At 37.7% G+C, this 24,548-nt stretch overlaps 1 protein-coding gene across 3 annotated transcripts in view; it reads right to left on the bottom strand.

Moving 5' to 3' along the window:
- Nucleotides 1-642: 642 nt before the first annotated feature.
- The window catches only part of sema5a (sema domain, seven thrombospondin repeats (type 1 and type 1-like), transmembrane domain (TM) and short cytoplasmic domain, (semaphorin) 5A), a 233,000-nt gene continuing 209,094 nt past the window's right edge, over nucleotides 643-24,548 (bottom strand). For 2 of the 3 annotated variants that reach the window (XM_028434683.1, XM_028434682.1), the window contains 6 exons: nucleotides 21,423-21,632; nucleotides 12,690-12,860; nucleotides 12,394-12,549; nucleotides 7,142-7,186; nucleotides 5,974-6,185; nucleotides 643-1,855 (listed from right to left, as the gene is read on the bottom strand). In XM_028434683.1, coding sequence (XP_028290484.1) covers nucleotides 1,736-1,855; nucleotides 5,974-6,185; nucleotides 7,142-7,186; nucleotides 12,394-12,549; nucleotides 12,690-12,860; nucleotides 21,423-21,632 — 914 coding nt within the window. In that variant the 3' untranslated portion in view covers nucleotides 643-1,735. Of the gene's footprint in view, nucleotides 1,856-3,769; nucleotides 4,021-5,973; nucleotides 6,186-7,141; nucleotides 7,187-12,393; nucleotides 12,550-12,689; nucleotides 12,861-21,422; nucleotides 21,633-24,548 lie in introns of all 3 variants that reach the window. The other variant, XR_003672528.1, reaches the window with a different exon arrangement.

Consider the following 24,548-nt stretch of genomic DNA (forward strand, 5'->3'; position numbering starts at 1 on the left):
CAGTAAATGCTAAAAAGCTGGAGTACTACAGCAAATCTTCTTTATTAAATGGCCTCCTGAACCAGCGTCGACTCTAAGACCAGCAACGAAACAAGTCCACGATGCAATGGAATGGAATGAAATGCCATCAAACATGCAAAAGGAAAAGAGGAAAAAACGGCGTCAGATGATGAGGTCATGCAAAGCGATTCGTGGTTATTTCCCCATGGTTACAAATACAGGGTTGGGGTCAATTACAATTATGACGCAAATGTAACTCAAATCAGTTGTTGCTGTTGTAATCAAAATTGAATTGTAATTGAGCTCAGATAATTTACTTTATAATTGTAATAGGAAATGAAAATTCTATTAAAAAACGGTCAATTACCAATTATTTTAACGCAGAACCAGTGGAACCATGTTACAGTTCTATGGCTTACACATGTACGTAGTAAAACATGCTTCATATCAAGATCATTTTACCACTAAAAAAAAAAAGACACAAAAACCCACACCAAAATATGTAACATCAATATTTTCATGGATAAGGAATCTTAACAACGTAATGAAAAAAACCAAAAAAAAAATTGGATGGTGTATTTTACAGCTGATTTAAGATGTTAGCATAAGAGATGCTAACGTAAAGCTAACACAAGTGGAAAGGTTACGCTTTATGGGCTTATTTATTAAAGGCTTAGTAATTGTGATTTATTGAAATTGAACTTTAATAATTAAGAATGTGGTTAGTGAGGATTGTTACCTCTTTTTTTGCATTTTAACTCCTTTTTGACAATTAAGGCTTTAACTTTGACCTTCAGCTGTTCAGCCATTCTTCAACGGATTTCAACCATTTAACTTTTTAAATATTCAGCTGTCTGATGTCTTTCTAATGTAATCTTTAACTTTTCTCTATCGTTAAGTGTTTTTGACCTACAGTCCTTCAACCGCAGTGAGTTTTCAGCTTCGATCCACTTTTTAGAGTAGAGTAGGTCCAATTTTTACCTAAAAATCTTTGCAAATTGTCATAACTTCCAAAATAGTCCTCATTTTCGCAAAAATCGTAGCTATATCTGTCTAGCTGCTCACAATACCACATTTTTATTGAAAGGTTAATTGGTTTTTGAAATATCAAACATTAAGTGGACCTAATCCCACAAATCTGCAGATTTGTCAGGCTGCTTCTTAAAATTTTCATCATGCTAGGCTAATACTAATGCTAGGCTAATGCTAATGCAGGCCAGAACCTGCATCCTCACTTGCATTTTCTTCAGGAAATGCAAATATTCTAATTGTAATTGACTTTCAGGGGGAAAATAACAAACAAAAAAAAAAAATTGTCACAGTAATTGTAATTGAGTTGCAATTGAACAAGGATGACTGAAGACGTTATTGTAATTGACCCCAACCCTGTTACAAATACAGGTTTCTTTTTTTTAAAGGTGTCACAGGAAAGTTAACATTTATCACATTTCTGCTGGAGAGGAGTTCTTCTTCTTCTTTCCTGTTTGTCCACGTTAGGAAATCCAGTTTTCGTCTCTCTGAGAGAGTGGATTCGGGCTTTCCCAAGGCACCTAAGAGGAAGTGGCCATGTGTTTCCCTCTGTTGGCAACAGTGCGTGTCTGTGTTTTAGTTCCATACCAGCTGCCAGTGAGTCTCAGAGTGGGGCCGATGCCACACAGGACCACAGGAATCCCAAATACAAAGCACAAAGAAAGATTACAAAGTGGATGATGACGTCGCGTCCCTGCTCTGAGAGTCAGTAGTCGTCGTAGGTGTTGAGGTCGGTGAAATACGCGTTGGTGTAGGTCTTTCCAGAGAGCTGTGGGTTGAAGTATTTGTTTCTTTCCTCCAGAATCAGATTGTTTTTGTTGAAGGCCTGCGAATAAAGACGGAAAAATGGAGAAAGAGATTTAGAAAAAAAAAAGAAAAAAATCAGACGTGGCAAAATGACAGCAAAAAAAAAAAAAAAAAAACCAAGAAGCAAAATAAATATCAGTGCAACACAAATCAATGAGAGGCCGTTCAGTAAATTGCAAAGAAACTTTTCACAAAAGCAAGGTCAGAGAAAAAAATAACAAAACAAAATAAATGATAAGCCACCACAAGGCTAAAGTATTTTGATGCACATCCAAGAAAAAAAAAAAAAAAACTGTTATCTTCAATATCCCGCATCAGCAGTTTTATGGCCCTCGGACTGTTGTTGTCCAGGACAACTGAAACCATAAAAATCGATCAAACAGGAAGTCACTTTTTCTGATAAATAATGAGTGTTTCTTCTTCTTTGGTGGCCAAATGGATGTGTTCACGTGTGTGTTTTTAGAGTCATAACTGAACACTTGATAATACAGCATTATGGCCCAGTTGTTCCTAAGGTTAATCTGATTGGATTTTGGATAATGGATTGGATCAGATATTGAAAACTTAATGTTTACAGAAACATCCAAAAATCATTGTTCAAAAAGTGAGAAATTTTAAGCCTGAATTTGAAGCATATGGAATGTACAGTATATCTGCTTCTTTTTTTAAGTGGCAGATATGGTCTGGCTGGTCATAAGATACTGTATATTATTAATGGTATTTCTATTTTCACTAGAGATAAAAACGGACAGATTATGCTAGAGTGTGTTTGCAGTAAAGTGTGTAAAAATTGAGTTCCTGGCTTTGAAACGAGAATGTAATCATTGATCTTTGGTTCCTGGGGATCGTTTTGGTTCCAGCAGGTAAAGCATCAGCTGTGTTATTATCTCATCTCATTTCATTTTTTTTTGTTTGAGATGGAATCGGTTTAAAAGTGACTGTGTTTGATTACTCCACAATGCCTAAAACTCTTGAATGGCATTGGGAACCAACAGACAACAGAGGAAATGAAGCAAAACGAGCAAAGACAAATAAAAAGAGAAGCATGCAAACGAAAGGAGCAGGTATGGTGTACATTTCAGGAAAACCTCTGTCATCTGTCAGACCAAACGGACTCATGACTCAGCAAAGCCTCCGTCAAACCAAACGCTGTCAAATGAAATGCATTTTTTCTACATTAATTCACATTTCATTGCCTTTTCTGCACATTTTTTTCCACTTTCAAGACATTTTTAGCACTTATAAACCCTTTCCACCACTTTTCCAGCAAATGTTGCGTTTGTTGACCCACTAGTGTCACTTTTAACATCTTTTCACCATATTTCATGCTTATTTTTGCCAATTTAACCACATTCATGATATGTCATGCCCATTATTTGCCAGTTTAAACCAATTTGTTGCAACTAGGCAATCTGCATCTGTGCAGGTGCACATACTGTACCTATACATGAATAAACCATTTCTGTAAATGTTAACACTGAAAATATTTTCTAAAAAGAGGACCAGATAAGGACAATCTATCCGAGGAATCCAACATTCTTAAAAAAATCTTTTGAATGAGCAAAATCGTGTTTAAATAACTTTGACAGGCATTGCTGCACATATTGATGACATCATGTGTATTTCCAGTTTCTTCAAAATACAACGTCAAGTCGTGCTTTACGTACTGAGGTAATTGAGTCTGATGACTTTTATTTTGAAGCCGTTTCATTTGACAGCATTTGGTTTAATAAGTGTGGCCGTTTAATTTGACGGAGGTTTTGCTGAGTCATCAGTCCGTTTGCTTTAACAAATGACAGAGGTTTACCTGATACCTCACAACAAGACCTGAGGATGTCCTAAAATGTACACAGGGGGGATACACTGCCTTTGAACAAGCTGGGGGGGCTGAAGGGGGTGTGGTTAAAGACAAACTACAGTACGGAGCTCCAACCTGCCACACACAGGAATAACCACAGGAGGTGGAAAGGCGAGGCACGTTGGGGAAAGAGGAGGAAGTAGTGATTGGGGGTGTTAAAAAGTAGTTTGGTGGTGGTGGTGGGGGGGGAGGGTGAAGAGGCGGAGTGTTGTAGAGGTCAGAGGTTAGTAGAAAATCTCCAGTCCACGCATAGACACCCCCATGTTAGCAGAGAGAGGCTGGTGCATGGCGGGGTCGTCCAGGGGCAACAGAACCGACACATCTGGCTGCAGGAGGAGAGGAATGGGCAAGAGTCATGTGCACAGCATGGCTGACGCCAAAAAAAGGTGTCCGACACGGAGCCCGAGCATATATCACACTCCACATTAAAACTGCTGCTAACGCTAAGTAGGGAATTAACGTGGTGAGCATAAACGACGGCAGAAAACCCTCCAGCTGGACGAAAAAAACCAAAAAAACCAACATCAACTGTGTCTATGATGAACACGCCATAATAATAATGACTAATGGTGCCATCAACGTCAAAATTTCAGCCAAATTTGGCAGCTTGTGCTCATCTTTCCTCCTTATGGGCACTTAAAACTAATTTCTGATGATATTGCACACCTAATGTTGGAAAATTGACTGCAACATCTGAACAGTTTGCAGTTGGCGAGGATGAAAAGGCACTTTTCACAAAACATGACATTATTGTTTAATCATCTTTCGGCTCAAAAAGTGTCTAAATTGACACTTTCTGTAACTACGGTAACTAAGTTAGGCTCCAGGCCTTTCGCCATAATTACATGAGAGATAAACACTCCTTAAACTCACAAAGCTCATCAAAGTATCATTAATTCAGGGGCCACATAAGAACTGGGCCGTGGACTTTAGGTGGGAAAAAAGAACAACTTTTACATCAATTGAAATAGTTTTTAATACCTGTCCTGTTTATCTTGTAACCAACTTTTGAGTAATTTAGAGGAATTGTTTGTGCAAAATTGCAAGATTTGTGGAAGAATTGAGAGTTCCTTCAACAATATGAAAAATGCCTGCATTCATGTGATAGTAACAGAGGAAAAGCAAGCCACTAAAGCCCCTAAAAATATAGTAGTTTGATCAAATTGGTGAGTTTAAGATATCTACAACTGTCATTTTTTACTGTCTCCTGAGGGCCGAATTAGATGCTCTAAAGGGCCGGATTTGGCCCCTGGGCCTTGAGTTTGACACCTGTGCTTTAATGGATTTACTATTGAAATACATCAGAAACACATTAACACTGATGTCAGGATAGGATTAACGTGAAGTTGCACTTAAGCTAATAGTCTACACAAACGGACACTTAATAAACGTAATCACTGTCCTGTGATTGGTCAACACACGTTTGCTTCTCCTCCTCCTCCTCCTGCTTTGTGCAGTGCAAACTATAGTGAAAAGGAGGAGGAGGAGGAGGAGGATGAGGAGGAGGTACGTAAGCACTACAATAAATACTGACCACAACATAAGGAGCAGAACTTGCCATATTTAGCTCCTTTTAATGCATTTTTGCTACATTTTTGCCACTTCTCTATTACATTTCAATGCCTTTTCTGCACATTTTATACAATGTTAAGACATATTCAGCACTTATAAACCCTTTCCACCACATATCCACACCTAATGTCACATATGTTGACCCTGTATTGTCACTTTTAACCTCTTCACCATATTTCATGATTATTTTTTGCCAATTTAACCATAGTCACCATTTGTCATGCTCGTTATTTGCCAGTTTAACTAATTGTTCCTACATTTTTAATGAAATTAGAAATAAAAATGATAAAACCCCATACTTTTAATGCTCTCTCTCCCTTATTATTATTATTAGTATTACTATTATCGTGTTTCTGCTTTGTTTCTTTGTTCTTTGCAACATCCACCAAGTTCAATTCCTGGTATTGTTATTAAACTGTACTTGGTGAATAAAACTTTTTCTGATTTGGATTTCTAATTGGGATCAAGTACCCCCTGTAGTGCCGCCACGTACCCCCATTTGAGAAACACTGTTACGAGACAAAAGAGCATCAGTGCACAACAGTGAGAATATTTAATCACAGCTGACACTGGAGGAGGAAGAAGCTGTGACACTACTTAATAAATGAATAAACTCATTAATAAAGTCAAACATATGGCTTTGCCTCAACACATCTGTAAACATGTGAAACATCACCCCCACTCCCCCCAAATATCTGCATACAGACCTTGATGGCTTCTACGGAGTCGTACTTGTCCAGTTTGTTGATGTGGTTAGTGATGCTGGTGTTGAGGGGTGCTGCTGAGATGGGGTGGATGACGGTGGCGTCATGTGACTGCTGCTGGTAGCGCTGGCAGTACGAGTAAACCAGTAGAGTGACCAGACAGCCCAGTATGGAGCTGCTGAGCCCCACAGCGATCATGTGGAACAGGTTAAAACCTGTCGAGAGAGAAAAGGAGGCGAGATGATGAATATCTGTTGTTTTACATGAATTCAAAAATGTTCCAACACACACGGTGTAAACCAGGGTCATCGTTACTGTGTCGTCAGTTAGAAAAGCACTTCTTAAATACTACATTATCACAGTTTCACTTTGATTAGAGGGTAAGATAATAAAATGTTTCAGCATGAAACATTTTATTTCTCCTTATTTAACCAATTGATTCATTTTCATTCAGTTTCATAAAAAATCCACCTTGTGTTTTTAAAATATATGTCTTATAATCACATATTATATATAACTTACATCAAATCTGCAACACTTTTTCAACTTTTGTCACAATGTTTCAGTGAAACTAAACATTTAAAGATGGTAATTTATTACTAAAACTTTATCAGCAGTGTTTAACTTTACCACATGCGGCCTCCAAAGTAAACGTACAAAATGACAGAAAAATACACAAAACAAGAGCAAGGATACTTAAAAAAACACAAAGAATTACAACATTGCAGGAAAATATAGTAAAAGATGAGAAACACAGAAAATACTCAAAACTGAACAAAACGACAACAGTAATACACAAAATTACTCATAAAAATACACAAAATGACAAGAAAAGTACACAAAAAGACATAAAAAATGACAGTTGATCATATAAAAAAAATAATAATAAAAAAAATAATAATAATACATTTAGCTTATTTTATTTATTTTATTTATTCAATTTATTTTAATATTATTTTATTATTATTTACAATAATCTATTATCTATTTTTAAAATGTCCGTTGATCATTTTAAAACAGAAAATAATCATTTCCTCAGTAATGGTTGGGTGTAGAAATGTAACAAATTACTGATTTACAAATATACTCAAGCAAAAAGTACAATTACCCATAAAAACAACTGAATTACAGTAACGTGAGTACCTATAATCTGTTACTTAAATGAGCGTACCTCCACAGTGCCTCTCCTCCTGACTGGAGCGAGCAATGGAGACTTCTGTCAAATAAAGAAAAACACAAACACTCATTAGAGCCATGACTGTCACATCCACACCATCAGCTTTACAAATCACACCCCAGTAGGTAAAGGTCAGGGGGGTTAAAAAAAAACTGCACCCAATACGAGTGAGATTATTGTTAAAAGCCTCGAGCAGCTAATCACAGCCGAGGCCCCTGGAGTGGTTTATAAAAAGTATCAGCTCCCATTAAAGGAAATGAGGTACAAGACGTTTCCAATGAACCTTAATGGACTGGCTTTCCCATAAAAGGGATGGATGTTCTGAGAAAAAAGACCTGGGAAGGTTTTTTTATGTCCATATCCACTAAATTAAACACAGAAAGGTTGAAAACATGAAATTATTTTGGTATTTCCTCCTCTTGTCAACAGTCTTTACTGGTGATCTGAGCAGGTTTGTCGGTCCGATACATGGTACAGGAACAGGAGCGTACAGTAAATATCTTTTGTTCTTTAATGATCTCTGTGTAGTGCAGATCAATGTTTTCCTGTCTCGCTTTACCAGCTGTCAATAGTAGGATGACAATGCAAGCACACGTCAATACACACTGTGTACGGGTGGAGTGAGTTTTGTTTTGTAGATCTAAAAGCCTTTTCATGAAGTTTAACAACAGAACTATGGATAGAATGTGGCAAAAGAGAAGATTGTAAGGGTGGGAAGATGTATTGTGGGAAAATAGATCACATACTGTATTAATCATCATGAGTCATATCTTTGATGGCATGAGTGGGATGACGAGGGGGGGTGGGATCAATACTCGAACACGTCTTTTCAACTACAGGAGACATAGTCAATGCCCAAAGGTCTCAATTACTGCCAGAAAATGTAGCCATGCTAATATTGTTGAAAAAGAACATGTTCGTATGTTAATGTGGGCTGTGAACTCTTAGTTTCAGTCTTTCATCACTGGCAGAAATTTTAAAAATTATATCTCAGTTTGTAACTGACCAATCTTTATGAAATTTCACTCAGTAATGTCAGATTGGTTCCTCACTTTAACAAAAATGGGGTGACATACCCCATTTTTTGGAAAAATTGCAAAGAAATTAAATTTTTTCCCCGAAAAATATCTATAAAATGCGCAATTTTACTTCTAAGCTTCAGTGGTTCTCAAACTTTTCAGCCCGTTACCCCCAAAATAAAGGTCCCAGAGAGCAGGGACCCCCACTGTAGCTGAAAGAGACTGAACACAAACATGAACATTGAAGAACAGTCACGTGGGGGCGGGGCCATCTATGCTGCGTTCACACCGGATGCGTCACAAAATGTTCGTACTTTCAGATTACAAACAAAGTCAATGAATAGACGCGTCCCAGATGCGAAATCTTTCCCGTGCGGCGGTGCGGTCAGATCTGTGCGTCAAGAACGTTGGCCGTGTGAACGCGCTCCCGATTTTTCATCATATTCGCACATTCGCAAGAGCTGAAAATATTGAACTCCTGCGACTGTTTCGCATGACGAAAGCCAATCAGAGTCTTTGTTGATGATGACATCACGTCAACACGGACACCGGTCTGTTGTAGAAGCTGTGTGTGACCACCTGGAGCTGTAGGACACGCCCTTTATAACCAGGACCAGACTAGGGAGGATTTGGCGTGGAGGAGAATCAGTGAGGAGGTGGTAGTAGCAGGTAAAAGTTCTATCTGTAGCACTGAGCTAGCATAGCATTAGCCGCTAATTACACCGGCTTTGTTCACTGGTGGTTTATGTTTATGAGAGGAGGAGAAGAAGCGCAGCGCATATGAAGCGAATGGGAAAAATTTTTTTGCATCCTGCGAAACCTGCGGAACGTTTTGTGAGGCAGACGCGTCCGGTGCCGCAGAAGACGCATTTGGTGTGAACGCAGCATAAGGGGGAATAAAGGGGAGAGTTTTTAAAGTCAGTAAAATGATGGTCCATTGTTCTATGAATCTGTGTTAACCACATTTATTTATTTATTCATCTGAATAATATCCACTGTTATCCAGGAAGTTTATTATTATTTGTGCCCTCGTATATAGTCATCTTAAAGATGTAAATCCTTGTTTTAATCAGAAATAAAATGGTGGAAAAGGTGGTGAAATGGGATTTTAAAAACCATAGAAATTGGTAAAAGGTTACAAATTAGAGTGGGCAAAAACAAACAGAAAAATTGATAAAAAAGGGTTCAAAGTGTCAACATTGGTTTAAAAGTGGCAGAAATGGGGCAAGGTGGTGTTTGGGTAATGAAATTTAAAAAGTAGGAACAATTAGTTTAAACTAGCAAATAATGACAAATGGTGAATGTGGTAAAATTGGCAAAAAATAGGCGTGAACTATGGTGAAAAGCGGTTAAAAGTGACAATAATGGGTCAACATATGTGACATTAGGTGGAAAACTGGTGGAAAGGGTTTATAAGTGGTGAGAACGTCTGAAAGTAGAAAAAAAGGCATTGAAATATGATGGAGAAGTGGTAGTTTTTGCATTCTAGTTGTAGATTGGCAGTTATATTTTTTATATTCCTATTGTGTTGAAGGGATCATACTATAAGTAGTAAGTATGGGCATGTTTGCTACTGCAATTTTTCTTTCTTCCTGTTCCAAAATATTGTGTCATATTGTGAACCCATGATCATTTGTCGTATCGTATCGTAGCCTCTGTCCATCGTGTCACACGTACTTGACTGTGGTTGGTTCTTACACTGGGCTATCATAGTGTTGGGGGGTCAATAGGGGGGCTCTGACTGTGTATTTACGTTGGTAGTTCTGCTGTTTTCAGGGTCAGACAAGAAAAGCCTTTTTGCAGAGGTTGAATGGAGCAAATATTGGCCCTTTGGCATCATTCCCAGTGAGGATTCATGGTGTTCTTGAATGTTTTCTTGTGTGGACCAGTAAAACACACACACATGGACTTTGGTTAATGTTGGGCCAATGCTGTTTGGAATTAAACCATGCACACATTTTGCTTAATAATTCAAAATGTAGCATCATAAAATGAAGCAACATGTTGATATTAAAGGTTTATAAACTGTGATGGTCCACAGGAGTAAGGAAAGCGCTGGTTTGTGGCTGTTTAGTGAAAGCACATACAAAAGACATTTGGCTCATGTGAGAGAAGAAACCTGCTGGTGTAAGTGCTTTTCAGACGGCCTGACAAGACTCATAATGAAAGTCATAGAGCAGCAGCAGGGCTGTTGAAATGAGCAGGGAGACTGCCTTTGTGCCCTTAAGTGCAGCATTTCAGTTCACGCCCCCTCATCATCCCCCCCCACCGCACTCACCAGTCCTTGAGCAACACGCTGCTTATTCCCAGCATCTCCAAAAGGCTCTGCCCTGTTGCTGAACCTGACCTTTGACCTCTGACGGTTCCCTCAGAGGGATCGATAACGGTTTTCATTATCCAAGGATACGAGGAAATGAGCTGAATTATCACCGTGGGCTCATGGTTGAGTTTAGGAAAGAGTGTGTGTGTGTGTGTTAAAACTTTTGTTAAGACACGCATTAGTGACCTGTGTGTGTGTGTGTGTGTGTGTCATCTATTAGATCACGTGTGAAAGACCGTCAAATTCAGCTCGCTCGGCGAAGTAAAAATGACAGAAAAGAACATGAAAAATGCAGTAAATTACTAACTAATTTAGTTCTAGATATCACAGCACGTCTAAATCTACAATATTTGCAGAGCTCAGTTTATCACACAGTCATTTTCAATCTCAAATTAATGAAAAAACTCAACATTTTTCCAAAATCAGGAAAATTAAAGTGAAATTCCTGCAGGGATTGATATATCTACTGATGTACAGTAGTCCCTCGTTTATCGCAGAGGTTAAGTTCTAAAAATAACCCACAATAGACGAAATCTGCAAAGTAGTCAGCTTTATTTTTTTTTACAATTATTGTACATGTTTTAAGGCTGTAAAACTCCTCATCAAACACTTTATATACTTTTCTCAGACATTAATGTACATTTCTCTCTTGTTTAAACTCTCTCAAAGTTCAAACCTTTGTAGATTTTAAAACATAAACCTATTTTCAAACATACAGCACTTCAGAATCACACTGCTAGTGATCAGACATTGATGCTGAACGCATTCAGAGTCTTTGTTGATGTCAAGTGTGTTGGGCGTGCGAGTGCGCTCCCCATTTTTTGTCATATTCGCACATTTACAAGAGTTTCTCATGATGGAAGCCAATCAGAGTCTTTGTTGACGATGACATCACGTCAACACGAACACCGGTCTGTTCACCCATTCAACCATGGAGTAGAAGCTGTGTGTGACCACCTGGAGCTGTAGGACACGCCCTTTATAACCAGGACCGGACTAGAAGGATTAGGTGTGGAGCAGAATCAGCGATGAGGAGGTGATAGTAGCAGGTAAAAGTTCTCTCTGTAGCACTGAGCTAGCATAGCATTAGCCGCTAATCACACTGGCTTTTTTCACTGGTGGTTTATGTTTATGAGAGGAGAAAAAGGGGCACAGCTCCTCGCTTCAGTAGCAGTGAAACTCACCGTGTTGGATGTGTCGCTGGTGGGTGAACGCAGCATTAGCCAATCAGGACGCAGAACACAATGGATCAGTATATCGAATTTGTAGATAAAAACAATTATTATTTCGCAAATTTGAGTTTGTTTACGTGTTTGCCCTCTGAGTAGGCTATATGTGTGCCACAGGCATGTTTAATGTTTTATTCACACTATGTACAGAGATGCTAAGGGAAGAGTTTATTATTTTTTTAATTGTAACGTTATATGTTATAAAATATGTAGTTATCTAATTTCTTAATCAGAAAATTTAAGCTACTGTGAAGTTGCTGTTGCACTTTATCTTAAACCTGGTTAAAGCTTAAAATAGTTGAATGACAGAGCCTCCTTTACTTTTTATTCATGGATTGTTCTATGCATTTTAACTTTTGAGGACAATCAAAGCAATAAAGATACACTTTTGACAATATATCTGATGTCTGCAGTCATTTTTAACTGCATTGAATTTTTTATTTATTTTTCTTTTTAAATCAAATCGTAACTCCATTTTTTCTTTAAAAAATCTGCAATTTTTTTTTAAGGCAAAATTGCCCAGCCCAAAAAGCACCAAGAAAAACCACACAAAAGGACTACAAAGACAAAACCCTCTGTTATTTCCTGTATTAATGGTCTCTAAATGTGTGTGTGTGTGTGTGTGTGTGTGTGTGTGCGCGCGTGCGTGCGTGCGTGTGTGTGTGTGTGCGCAACTACCTGGTATAAAGTTGGAGTCAGGAGAGCAGGGCCTGGTCTCACTGCTGTTTCCTGAACACTGGTTTCCAGTTGGGAAAAGGACATCACAGTGACGCAGACGTAGCTGGGAACCAGTGGAGTCACAGTGGGACCACTGGGACCAGCTGGACCAGCTCTCTGGAGACAAACATGACAGCACACGTCAGCTTCTTCACCGACTCAACTGTTATTATTGATGCATGAACGCCCTCAGAGAGAGCTTAAGAAAAACAATACAGCTTTGATGGGCGTGTGTGTGTGTGTGTGTGTGTGTGTACCTGGGCAGGACTGTGTGTTGCACAGGGCCTCCTCCGTGTGCAGACCCAGGCAGATGTCCCCTCCGTGGGCTGGTGGGGGGTTACTACATGTTCTGGTCCTCATGTAATGACCTCCTCCACATGTCACTGAACATTTGGACCATGAAGACCAGCACGACCAGCTGCCGTCCACTGGAAAAGCAAATACCCAGGTCAGAAATCTCACCAAAAAATGCTTCTATATGAGTTTTTTTTTTTTTTTTTTGCTGGACATTAATTTAAGCTCATTTAATTTTGACAGTAAAAGGAAAACACAGGGAGGATGGAATGTTTTTACATTGCCTTGAAAATAATTTTTTACTCAAAAATAGAGGTTTTCCTTCTTGAGGAAGAGGCATTATTTATACTATTATGAATATTAGACACATAAATAATAAAAATAATGTATCATTTTATATAGCGCTTTTTTATTGCTTTACAGAAAACAAAAAAATAAAGAAACAACAATACAAGTAAAAAGTTTAAAGAAAATGAAGTTTGAACAGGCGGAGTCAAGGTGAAAATACAAAATTAATTACATCACATGTTAAAGAGTAACTAAACCCCCCGAGCGTCTAGACTTGAAATTAAAATAATGTTTTGTTTGTGGGCGGGGCTCCTGGAACAGTTAAGACACGCCCATTCCAAAAAATAAAATCTCCAGATAACAATCTATGCTATGCTCAATATTCACTATAGTTGTATATTCACAATTCTCTCAATCCAATCTACTCACCACAGATTGTAGAGTTGCTCAATTAATCAAAAAGATTATTACGATTTCATTATTACACCCAACGATTAAATGAAAATATGTATTTATTTATTCATTTATATATTTTTTTTCTACATTTGTTTAAATTGCTAAATAAAACAAACCCACTATTTCGGACATTTACAAATAATGAAGCATGACACACGTTATTAATACTAACTTTGTGTTGTTTAATCCATGCACATGCAAGCTCCTCCCCTCCCCTTGGCCCCGCCCCTCTCAAAGCTAAAGCTAGCCTACAGGCTAACATGAGGAAAGTTGTTGCTAATGGTCTGAAACATGAGGAGAAACGCAGCAAAAACACTTGACAAGTCAAATTCTCTGATATGGAAACTTTGGGTTTGATGATGAAGATCTAGAACAAAGACACATCATGTACAAGAAGTATTTTGTTTTGTGCAAAAGTGAACATACTTGATTTTAGTGTTTGAAGGATTTTATTTATGTTTAAAGAATATATTTCATGCTTTTTTGTACAAAAAGTAAATAACTTTTTTCTTGACAAATAATCGTTTGAATAATCGTGATTTCACTATGACTAAAATAATCGTCATTATTATTTTTTATATAATCAAGCAGCCCAAACAGGTGCTAGTTTATAATAAAAGGGGCGGGGCCCAAGCTGCCTCTAAAACGTCATCAACCTCCATTCTCAGCTGTCAGCAAAATAATAATAGCTGCATTTTAACCCATAGATGGCAGATGTTTTTACATTTTTAAGACAAAATACACCAAAATTTAAATACGTTCACTAAAATGTCAAGAGTTGGACGAGAATCAATCAACAAAACTACTTTGTCTTTTGGGGTTTTTTTAGGGAAAAAGCAATTAATACAGACGAGGCTTTAAAAAATGTAATTAAATTATGATAACTTAATCATTTGTAACGCGTGTCCCCTATCTTTGGAAAACAGATTGAGGTCACATTAAATCTGCCCTGTTTGCTGAGTGCATTAAGAAATAAAACCCTGATTTACTGACTTCGACATTGTTTTTATAGATTATTTATAGTGACGATGAACGTGTGATGACAACATCTATTTAATCTTTATATTTTATATTTATTTTCATCATGTGTGTTGGTAACAAAGTGTTTGGTGTTGACACGCACACACGCGCACGTCACAGGACACTTGCAGCCTCTCCAATGATTAATTAAGACAAATGAAGGATCACTATCGGGGCGCTTGTTTTGCCCTGCATGTGGTGACAGGTGACAACAGACGGCCAGACAACAGGGTTTAAAATAAATACTCATACATATTGATGAGTGAAGACATGCAAAGACTAGCAAGTGGATAAACGCATGAATATTGTGAAGAGGATGAGATTAGGAAGGGAAGTAAGAGCAGTGACGTGCAGTCATCCTGCTAATGCTGTGCGATAAACTATAGATATAATATAACATAAATAACGTCTAGCGATATACGATATAACCCGCTATCGTTTCTATTGCTAATTCAAAGTGTGTGGTCCTGATTCAACCCTGTAGCTAAACTATGATGAAGCTAATCTACTCACAGTAGCATGTTTACGTCATCCAGAGATAGTTGTTGAAGAGCTCACAAATACGTGTGTTAATTCATTTCCTGCTGCCAAACCTTGACTATCATACAGTATATGATTTGCAAGTAAAATTCACTACAGTACGATTAAAAACTATAGCATTGGCCATTATTGTTGGTTTCGTTAATAACAAAAATAAAAATACAGTTAAAAAAATACATACTCCTGGCTGCTCTGTATTTATTATACAGTATAAAACATGATCAATAAAAGTAATTTGGGTCGCTAGAAATTCTTGATATCACAATGGAGTCGCGATCCAAATAAAGTTGGGAACCACTGTTATATGGAGACATTTTTAGTAGTATGCACACTAGTCATACTCAACCGTCCCATGATGCATTGGGAGCGGAACGTAAAATAGTCCTGGGACCGCCCTCAAAGTAAAAATCAAACATTCCCTTTTTTCAAAATAAAAGCATCTCTTTTTGTCTTCCATTCATTTTTAAAGCTTTTGTAAATAGGGCTCTTGTTTTGAAGTAAACATTTTTACTGCAACTATACATCAAACTTTATATATATATATATATATATATATATATATATATATTATTTATATTTGAACTTATAGAGTATATAACTTTCTTGCCACTTTTTGCTCCTTTTAATGCATTTTTGCTACATTACTCACACATTGAGTGCAATAATAATAATTTAGTAAAAGAGAGATCCCCCCCCCACCAAAAAAATAAAAAATAAAAAATGAAATGGATTAAAAAATAATCAAAATCTTTGAAAACAACTGAATGTTTAAATTAAAGCCTCAGTTGAAATATAATCAGAATCTGAATATTTTGTGTAAATTACATTCAAACATGTATCATTTCAGTGGAATAACGTACAATATATGCAAGAAAATCTTTTCGCAATTGCAGAATAAAAATTAATAAAATAAATGCATTTTAAGCTTCTATTGCAGACAAAGGCAACTGGCGGTCCGGGGAACACATGCGGCCCTCGGTCTAATTAGGTGCGGCTCCCAAAACAAGATTGTAATTCAAGAGGTTGGAAGTTATATGAAGCTCAACATAACACACAGAACTCCAGAAACACAGAAAACGACAGGAAAATGCACAAAATGTCAACAAAAGTACACACAATGACAATAAAGACACACTAAACCACTACTTAAACACAACAAACAAAAATATATACATAAGGACACAGAGAAATACACAAAAAGACAACAATAACACAAAACATATACATAAAAAACACACGACTCAAAAAACACAAAAAAGGCAAAAAAAATTTGCCATATTGACAAGAAAATAGACAAAATTAATTAAAAAAACACAAAATGTCTATAAACTAAAAAAAAGTACACAAAACAATAATAGACACTAAACAACCACTTAAACACAACAAACAACACAAAAATATTTCAGAGACACACTAAATGACAACGAAAATACACAAAATGACAACAATGACACAAAAAAATAACAATACACAAAGACTCAAAAAATACACACAAAGGCAACAGAAATTTGTCATATTTGGCAAAATAAAATAGAGAAAAAGAATTCAAAAACACACAAAATGTCTAAAAACTCACACACAAGGACTACAAAAACAAACCATTTGTTTGTTCCTGTATTAATGCTCAGATTGGTCATTATTCTAAATGCTAACATGAATGTTAGACGATAAATGGGCTCATAACTACGTCACTGAGTAAAAGTTAAATTAAAAAACAAAGTGTGATGGAATCGTTTCACATGTAAAACAAAAAGTAAATACCCTTCACCTATCATCTGGAATTAAAAAAACAACAAAAGAAATCTGTGTTTTGATTGTTTTTAAAGACCTGAGGGTAATTGGGGTTGCCGATGCTTTTTGTCATCGAGGAGTCATTTTTCTATTACAAAGTGACACTTGTGTCGATTCGGGGTTCTCAGTGACGGATCGTCTCATCTCAGCTGTGTGAGAAACACACATTCATTTATTCCCAACCTAGATGGATGGAAGGCATTACACCGTTTCCTCTTATTTCTCCTGTGCTGTGTTTAAAAAGCAGTGGATTACCCAAAAAGGAGGATTACAATCGCTCTCCCAGCACAGCACAGCCTGCCTAAAAATACAATCTCACATCCAGAGGGGTGCTAATTGAGTGTGCATTAGTATTCATTGCTACTCAGGCTGGGTTAAATCGGTTCCTTTGGGGGACAGGAGTGCGGAGGTGTTCATCAACATATTGTAGAGCTGGTATTATTACTGTCAACATCCCAGGGAAGGTGTTCTACATGGAATAATGCAGCGTAATGCGAAACGGGGAACATCAAAGCGAGGTATTGTACTCATGGAGACGCTCCAGGATGAAAAGAACCTGATGCTCTCAGATTTAACCAAAGTGGTCATGTGATCTGGAAGCTGGTGGGATATTAGCCTATTAGTGAGGGAGTTTAAACTGCACTGAAGGAAACTCTGCTCACTACTTCATATCTGTGGTTGTTATAAACATCACAAGTGCACAAGATTAAGACTTACACAAAGCTAATGTTGTAGCCGTTTGGATGAACGAGACGGCCAGCTTTAGGGTTGCTGGTCAGATGCAGACAGGGTTTATTATGTCAAAGGGTTTTGGGGAACAGACCAATCTGGGATTCTGAGATGAACAAGCTCTCAGTGTGTGTGTCTCAGTGTAGGACGGTATCTGGCCACCTTAGAACAGTCTGACCAGGGGCCTCATGTACAAAGGCTTGTGTGAAAAATGATGTGGAAAAAAGCGTACGTCTCAATCCACAGACAGGCGTACGCTCGTAATCTGTGCGTAGGATCCACGCGCCTATCCTTTGAACATCTGAATCAGCGTAGATGTGTCCACGCCTCCATTTACATATGTAAAGCTGGGAAACTGCTCAGCGTGATCAGAAAAAGATGCGCTCATACCACCAGTAACAGGAAAAAAGAATTTTTACTACTATTACTAATATTAAATAATGATGATAATCTGTAACAATATTGGACAGGGACAGAGCAATATAACATTTTGGAGTGAATCAGAGACGTTCTGAAGGTGCACATCAGGCCTGATGTTTATGTCTGTCTCCATCTGAGCATCAAACAGGCTGTGAATGTTATTAAAACCACTAATAAGTGAAGTCTGTTTACCAATACGTCTATGCAGGGGCGTAGCACCACATTTTGGGCCCTGGGTACAAACCATCTTGTTGGCCCCCTAATATAAGTTATATACACTTTTTTTTTTTTTTTTGTCCGTAAACTATACTAGTATTCTTGCGTTATTATATATAAATATATATATATATATATATATAAACTTTCTTTTTTCTTCACAATCACCCAGATGTTCCCAACCTCTTTTTGGTCGTGACCCCATATTGATAGAGACATTTTTTTTCTCCATAGAATAAGTTTTTGATTATGCTTATATTTGATATTGTGTGAGGTGTATTTGAAAAATAATATTAATTCAAAACATTATAATTTTAAACAGTTTTACCTATGTTTTTCTTTTTTTTTTTACCAATTACTAGACATTTTAGACGACCCCACATGGGATCCTGACCCCAAGGTTGAAAACAAAACTGCAATAACCTAATGACTCGATATCTGTTCTGCTATATTTTAGTGGTTTATTGAATATTGCATATTGATAGGAAATGTTGTTCAATGGTACCAGTCTGAGCACTGTATCTCATTTTGTGGCCAAGTTATAGGAAAAAAGTGTTTTTTTAATTTTATAACGTCATGAACTTTGACCCCTACCAATCTTTTTACTGGTAGGTCCTACAGCTTTGCTCCGAATAAAAAAAATACTCCACTTGAGATGAGCTTTCCATAAATGTAAGCATCCAACTTGTACGACAAATATTGGTAGAGATATGGAAAATTTTGTTTTCCAACATTTCCACACCCACTCCAGTGTCGATACATCCGGATTTTGACGTACGCCCATTTTTGGGCATACGTACCTTTTGTACATGAGGCTCCAGAAGTGACCAGGAGATAGTTCTGTAATTACATATCTGCTAAAGTCTTCTCTGAGGAGCGGGTGGAGTAATGCTCTAATGTGAGATATATGCTTGATGTTGCTGGATAGCAGGTGTTCTTTACAGCAAACTAAGCACTGGATTTCCATTTAGACAGCTTACTTCTCTTGTCAAAGTGTTTTTCTTTAATTAGAAAGCTTCCTCGTACCAGCTTTTGTCAGAGGAGTGTAGAAAATGCATTATCTCAGGGCTTCTCACAACAGGACCAGGCCTCCCATCGCTGGCAGCGTAATTATTCAGCGCTGTAATTACACGCTGTAGCACCACGGGGATCATCAGTTTGATTCTCAGTGTAAATTGGGGGTCTCCGTCACACCTCCCATCTACAACTCACTTCTTCTGTGGTTCGTGGTGATTTTGGCACGTCGTTCCATCACTCCACTCCGTCATTCATTATTCAGGAAAACCTGCTCAGCACCAGATTGTTCCTCAGTAATATGTGGTGACGTACGACACGAGAAAAACATTCTCTCAGATGCTTTTGACTTTGAGGAAAATTAGACGACTTTATGTTATTTTGGAGCATGTGTTGAATCATCACCATTAATAAGTCAGTGTTTTTTTTAAAGTCATGTATCCCTGGATAAGAAAGACTGCAAGATGAGCGACCATCCATCCATTTATACAATATACACACGCCCTCTATTACAATCATCACTAATCACGGATTCCCTTTGAAGCAGCTCTCCCTCATTGATTAATAATTCATCAAATAGTTAAGTGTCCAAACCATGAAAAACAACCACGGAACTATAATATAATATAATATAATATACCAGTGCAGTGTTTTTGTCTACAAGACACTGTAATAACTGATTTTCTAAAATTAAGTTCAGTATAAGAAGTTGTTCAGACATGTTTAAAAATACTTTGGAAGACTTAATGTTTTGTTGCACCTTGGAACACAGTGTAATTCCTTTGTGTATCTAAATTTACATATTATTTCTGTGTATTTATACTTTAACTTGTTTGTCTGATAGGATTTTGTTGTTTTGCTATCAATTATTTTTATTATTATTATATATGTATACAGTTTATTTATGTTTATTATTGTTAGTTATATTTATCTTATTTGTATGTATGTATGTATGTATGTATATATAAAAATAGTGTATGTGTGTGTGTGTATGTGATGTTTTTGTGTTTGAAAAATAACAAAAATGGGGTTTGTCTGTACCTTGAGAAGAATATATGTGAAATCCAATAAAAATACTTTTAAAAACAAATAAACAAAAAACTGATTTTCTCACATAATGAACAGCAACTTAATGTTGTCATCAGGACTTTTTCTAAAGTTCCAACAAAGTATAATTGCACTTTAAATGTGTTTCTATTGAAGGTTGTTTTTGAGCCTTGTAACTTTCATTAAAGCTATAATAATTTTAAGTACAATGCTAAGAAATGTCTGTGTCTCCTCTTCGGTCCACACGTACCGTGCCATGTTTTCTCAGAGAGAAGTGGTCATGTGACGTGTAATTGCGGAAAAAGTGTTTCCGTTGTACTTTTGCGACACATATCAATAAGCCTCCGTACAATATATATTAAACTACCACTGTTCTATAGTAGCGTTGTGACACTAGCGTTGCGACACTAGCGATGCGACACGAGCGTTGCGACACTAGCGTTGCGACACTAGCGATGCGACACGAGCGATGCGACACGAGCGATGCGACACTAGCGATGCGACACTAGCGTTGTGACACTAGCGTTGTGACACTAGCGTTGTGACACTAGCGTTGTGACACTAGCGATGTGACACTAGCGTTGTGACACTAGCGTTGTGACACTAGCGATGCGACACTAGCGATGTGACACTAGCGTTGCGACACTAGCGTTGCGACACTAGCGTTGCGACACTAGCGTTGTGTTGTGACACTAGCGATGCGACACTAGCGATGCGACACGAGCGATGCGACACTAGCGTTGCGACACTAGCGTTGTGACACTAGCGTTGTGACACTAGCGATGCGACACTAGCGATGCGACACTAGCGTTGCGACACTAGCGTTGCGACACTAGCGTTGTGTTGTGACACTAGCGATGCGACACGAGCGATGCGACACTAGCGATGCGACACTAGCGTTGTGACACTAGCGTTGTGACACTAGCGTTGTGACACTAGCGATGTGACACTAGCGTTGTGACACTAGCGTTGTGACACTAGCGATGTGATTCTAGCGATGCGACACTAGCGATGTGACACTAGCGTTGTGACACTAGCGATGTGACACTAGCGATGCGACACTAGCATTGTGACACTAGCGTTGTGACACTAGCGATGTGACACTAGCGTTGTGACACTAGCGATGCGACACTAGCGATGCGACACTAGCGTTGTAATGAGTGTGCATGGCTCACCTGGACAGGGGGTGATGTTACACTCCTGGTACTCCTGTGCTGGTCCCAGACAGGTCTGACCCCCATAGCGGGGTTCTGGGTTATTGCAGGTTCTCTTTCTGTTCCTGATTCCACGGCTACAGTCTCTGCTGCACTGAGACCATGAGCTCCACGCTGACCAGCCCCCGTTCACTGTGTGGCCAGAAATCCTGCCCAGACGAAGCACTTCACCTACGAGAGAAACAAGCATAGTTAGCAAAGGTTGCTACGATGTTAGCATGTTGTGTTTATACTTCTTTTATGCTAGAGGCCCTGATGTTTCCCCTGAGAGACAGAGAATGAACCAACCCTTTCTGGCATCTCGCTGTGTTCCAGTTTTTGAAGAGCCCTTAGAGTGCAGAGAGTCAATTACAGCTCTTGATAATAGTCAATGTCTTTTGTCTTCCAGCTAAAATACTCTCAAAGCTCTATTTATGTTGCAAAGCGAGGCCGGTGCGGCTTTAAACCTGATTTATGTGCAGAAAAGCAGTTTCAACCAACAGATTAAGGCTTATAAAAGCTGTTTTTCTTAAGGAGTTGATGGTGAATTTCCTCCATCAAAGTATTAACATCTATGGGAGAAAAGACAAGGAAAATAAACAGTGAACAGTGTTTGAAATGTCATACCACGTACTACGTTATCTATCCAATATGAACACACAACATACTTTTAGTATGAAAAACATACTTTTAGTATGTTGTGTGTTCATATTAGATAGGATGAAAAGATTGAGTACGTAAAAAATACCTTGATGTATATTATATGGGGGCATTTTTTAAGTATGCACGATGGGCACACGAGTCATACTCAACAGTCCCATGATGCATTTGCGAACGGAATGTAAAATTGTCCTGGGACCACCGACTTCAAGCTGGAAATCAAGCATCCTCATTTCAAAATAAAAGCATCTCATCTTGTCTTCCATAAGTTTTTTTTTTTTTTTACACTTTTGTAAACAGGGCTCTTGTTTTGAAGTTAACAGGAAGTTTAGTCAGTAGAACAATGGAGTAGTAGTATAGTATACACCCTTTGAGAGTGTAGTGCATAGCAGGTGTTCTCAACCTTGGGGTCTGGTCCCTATTTGGGGCCGTGAAATACTGGAAGGGGGTCGCCAGATGCCTTCAAGAAACTAGGAACATTTTTTTTACCACTTAGAGCACATTTTTGTTTATTTTTTACCCTTTTTCTGCAACTACACTAAACTTGCCACATGTAAACTTTTTCTTGCCGTATTTTTGCTCCTTTTAATGCATTTTTGCTACATTACTCCCATTTCCGTCGCTTCGTCATCAAATTTCATTGCCTTTTCTGCACATTATTTCAACCCTCAAGACATTTTCAGCACTTGTACACCATTTCCACCACTTTTCCACCTATTGTCACATATGTTGACCCATTATTGCCACTTTTAACCTCTTTTGACCGTATTTCATGCTTATTTGTGCCAATTTAACCACATTCACTATTTGCATTGCCTGTTATTTGCCAGCTTAAACTAATTGTTCTTTATTCTTAAATTATATCACTCAACCCCTTAGCCCCCCAATTTGTGCCACTTTTAGGCTAATATTGACACTTTAAACCATTTTTTTAGCAACTTTTTCTGTCCGTTTTTGTCCATTCTAATTTGCAACTTTTAACCAATTTCTGTGGTTTTTAAAATCCCATTTCAACACCTTTTCCACTATTTTATGGTCACTTTTAACCCACTTTATTTCTCATTAAAACAATTATTTACATCTTTAAGATGACTTTATACTATGGTCCAAATAATGATACACTTCCTGGATAACAGTGGATATTAAACATCCCATTTGCTTTATTGGTCTAATTCACCTTTTTCGCTGATAAATTATTCCTATTTTTCTACAGTAGAACCTGATCAATTCTAACAATTGTTTTACCATAAAGTTGATGCACTTCATCCATAGTTTGATAGATTTTGATTAGATTCTGTACACACATCAGCAGACAGCTGCAGTTTATCATCATATCCGCATGTAAAACTAAGTTCAATTAGCATCAGGCATATACGCTGTGCTGTGTGCTATTCAGTAAATTGGAAATGGTGATGATCGTAATTAGAAATGCGCCAAACATGGGTAGTTTGATGTTGCATCTCTAAACATAGTAAGAGTAAACATGGTGAAAAGAGGCTTTCACATCAAACAACATTAGACGACTAATCTGTGTACTCTGATCTGGAAGGAGCCGAATGGAGGTTTTCCGACGGAGTACAACACTTACATTTCTATTAAACTGTAATCATTGAACACATTAATCAGCACAGATGTTCCTGGCGCTGAGAAACCGGGAGAGAAAACGCTTCTGGCCTCTTTAAAAGGAATGAGTCAGCTCATCTGTTTGAATGACTGATAATCACCTCTCAGTCTAAAATACACTGCACACACTGAACCGTGCAGCGGTGCCACATCTTTAAGAGCCACAGAGGTTCATTATATTTAATGTGTTCCTCTCACTTTTTAAAATAGTTTTGGGTTAACTTGACTGAAAGAGGCAGAAAAATAAGAAAACAAGACTTTTCTCATTATTTTAAATTAAATAATGCCACGGGAAAATTACATTATTGACTAAAATAGATCAATATTTTCACAAACTATTTGTTATGCATTTGTGTACTCCTCGGGGTACACAAACCATTAGTTGCGAATCACTCGGAATATTTCTTTTGGAAAAAATTGAGCCCATTTTTTTTACACTTTCTTTTTCTGCAGCTGCCATATTTTAACCTATTTTACGTCTCACTTCTCTGTGCTAACAGTGAAATATTCAGGCATTTATTAATAGCTTATAAAACTCACAGCAGTCTGTTTAACCTAAAGGCAACTCCAACCATAGGAATTATTGCTCAGTATTTTGGTGACACATGAGATTAAATGTTTTTATTTAGAACAAAAATCAATCTTAAAGGTCATGTATTTAAAATGGAATATTTTGTCGTTGAAACTGCAAACTTTCACTCTCCTGTTATATTATGTTTACCTTCCAAAAAATAAGATTTGACTTTTTTTCCACTTCATATTTCATGACTTTTCCTAATTTGAGATGATATATATATATATCATATTAGTGTTCCTATGGGGTCA

Source organism: Gouania willdenowi, chromosome 20 (genome assembly GCF_900634775.1).
Source record: "Gouania willdenowi chromosome 20, fGouWil2.1, whole genome shotgun sequence".
Taxonomy (NCBI): domain Eukaryota; kingdom Metazoa; phylum Chordata; class Actinopteri; order Blenniiformes; family Gobiesocidae; genus Gouania; species Gouania willdenowi.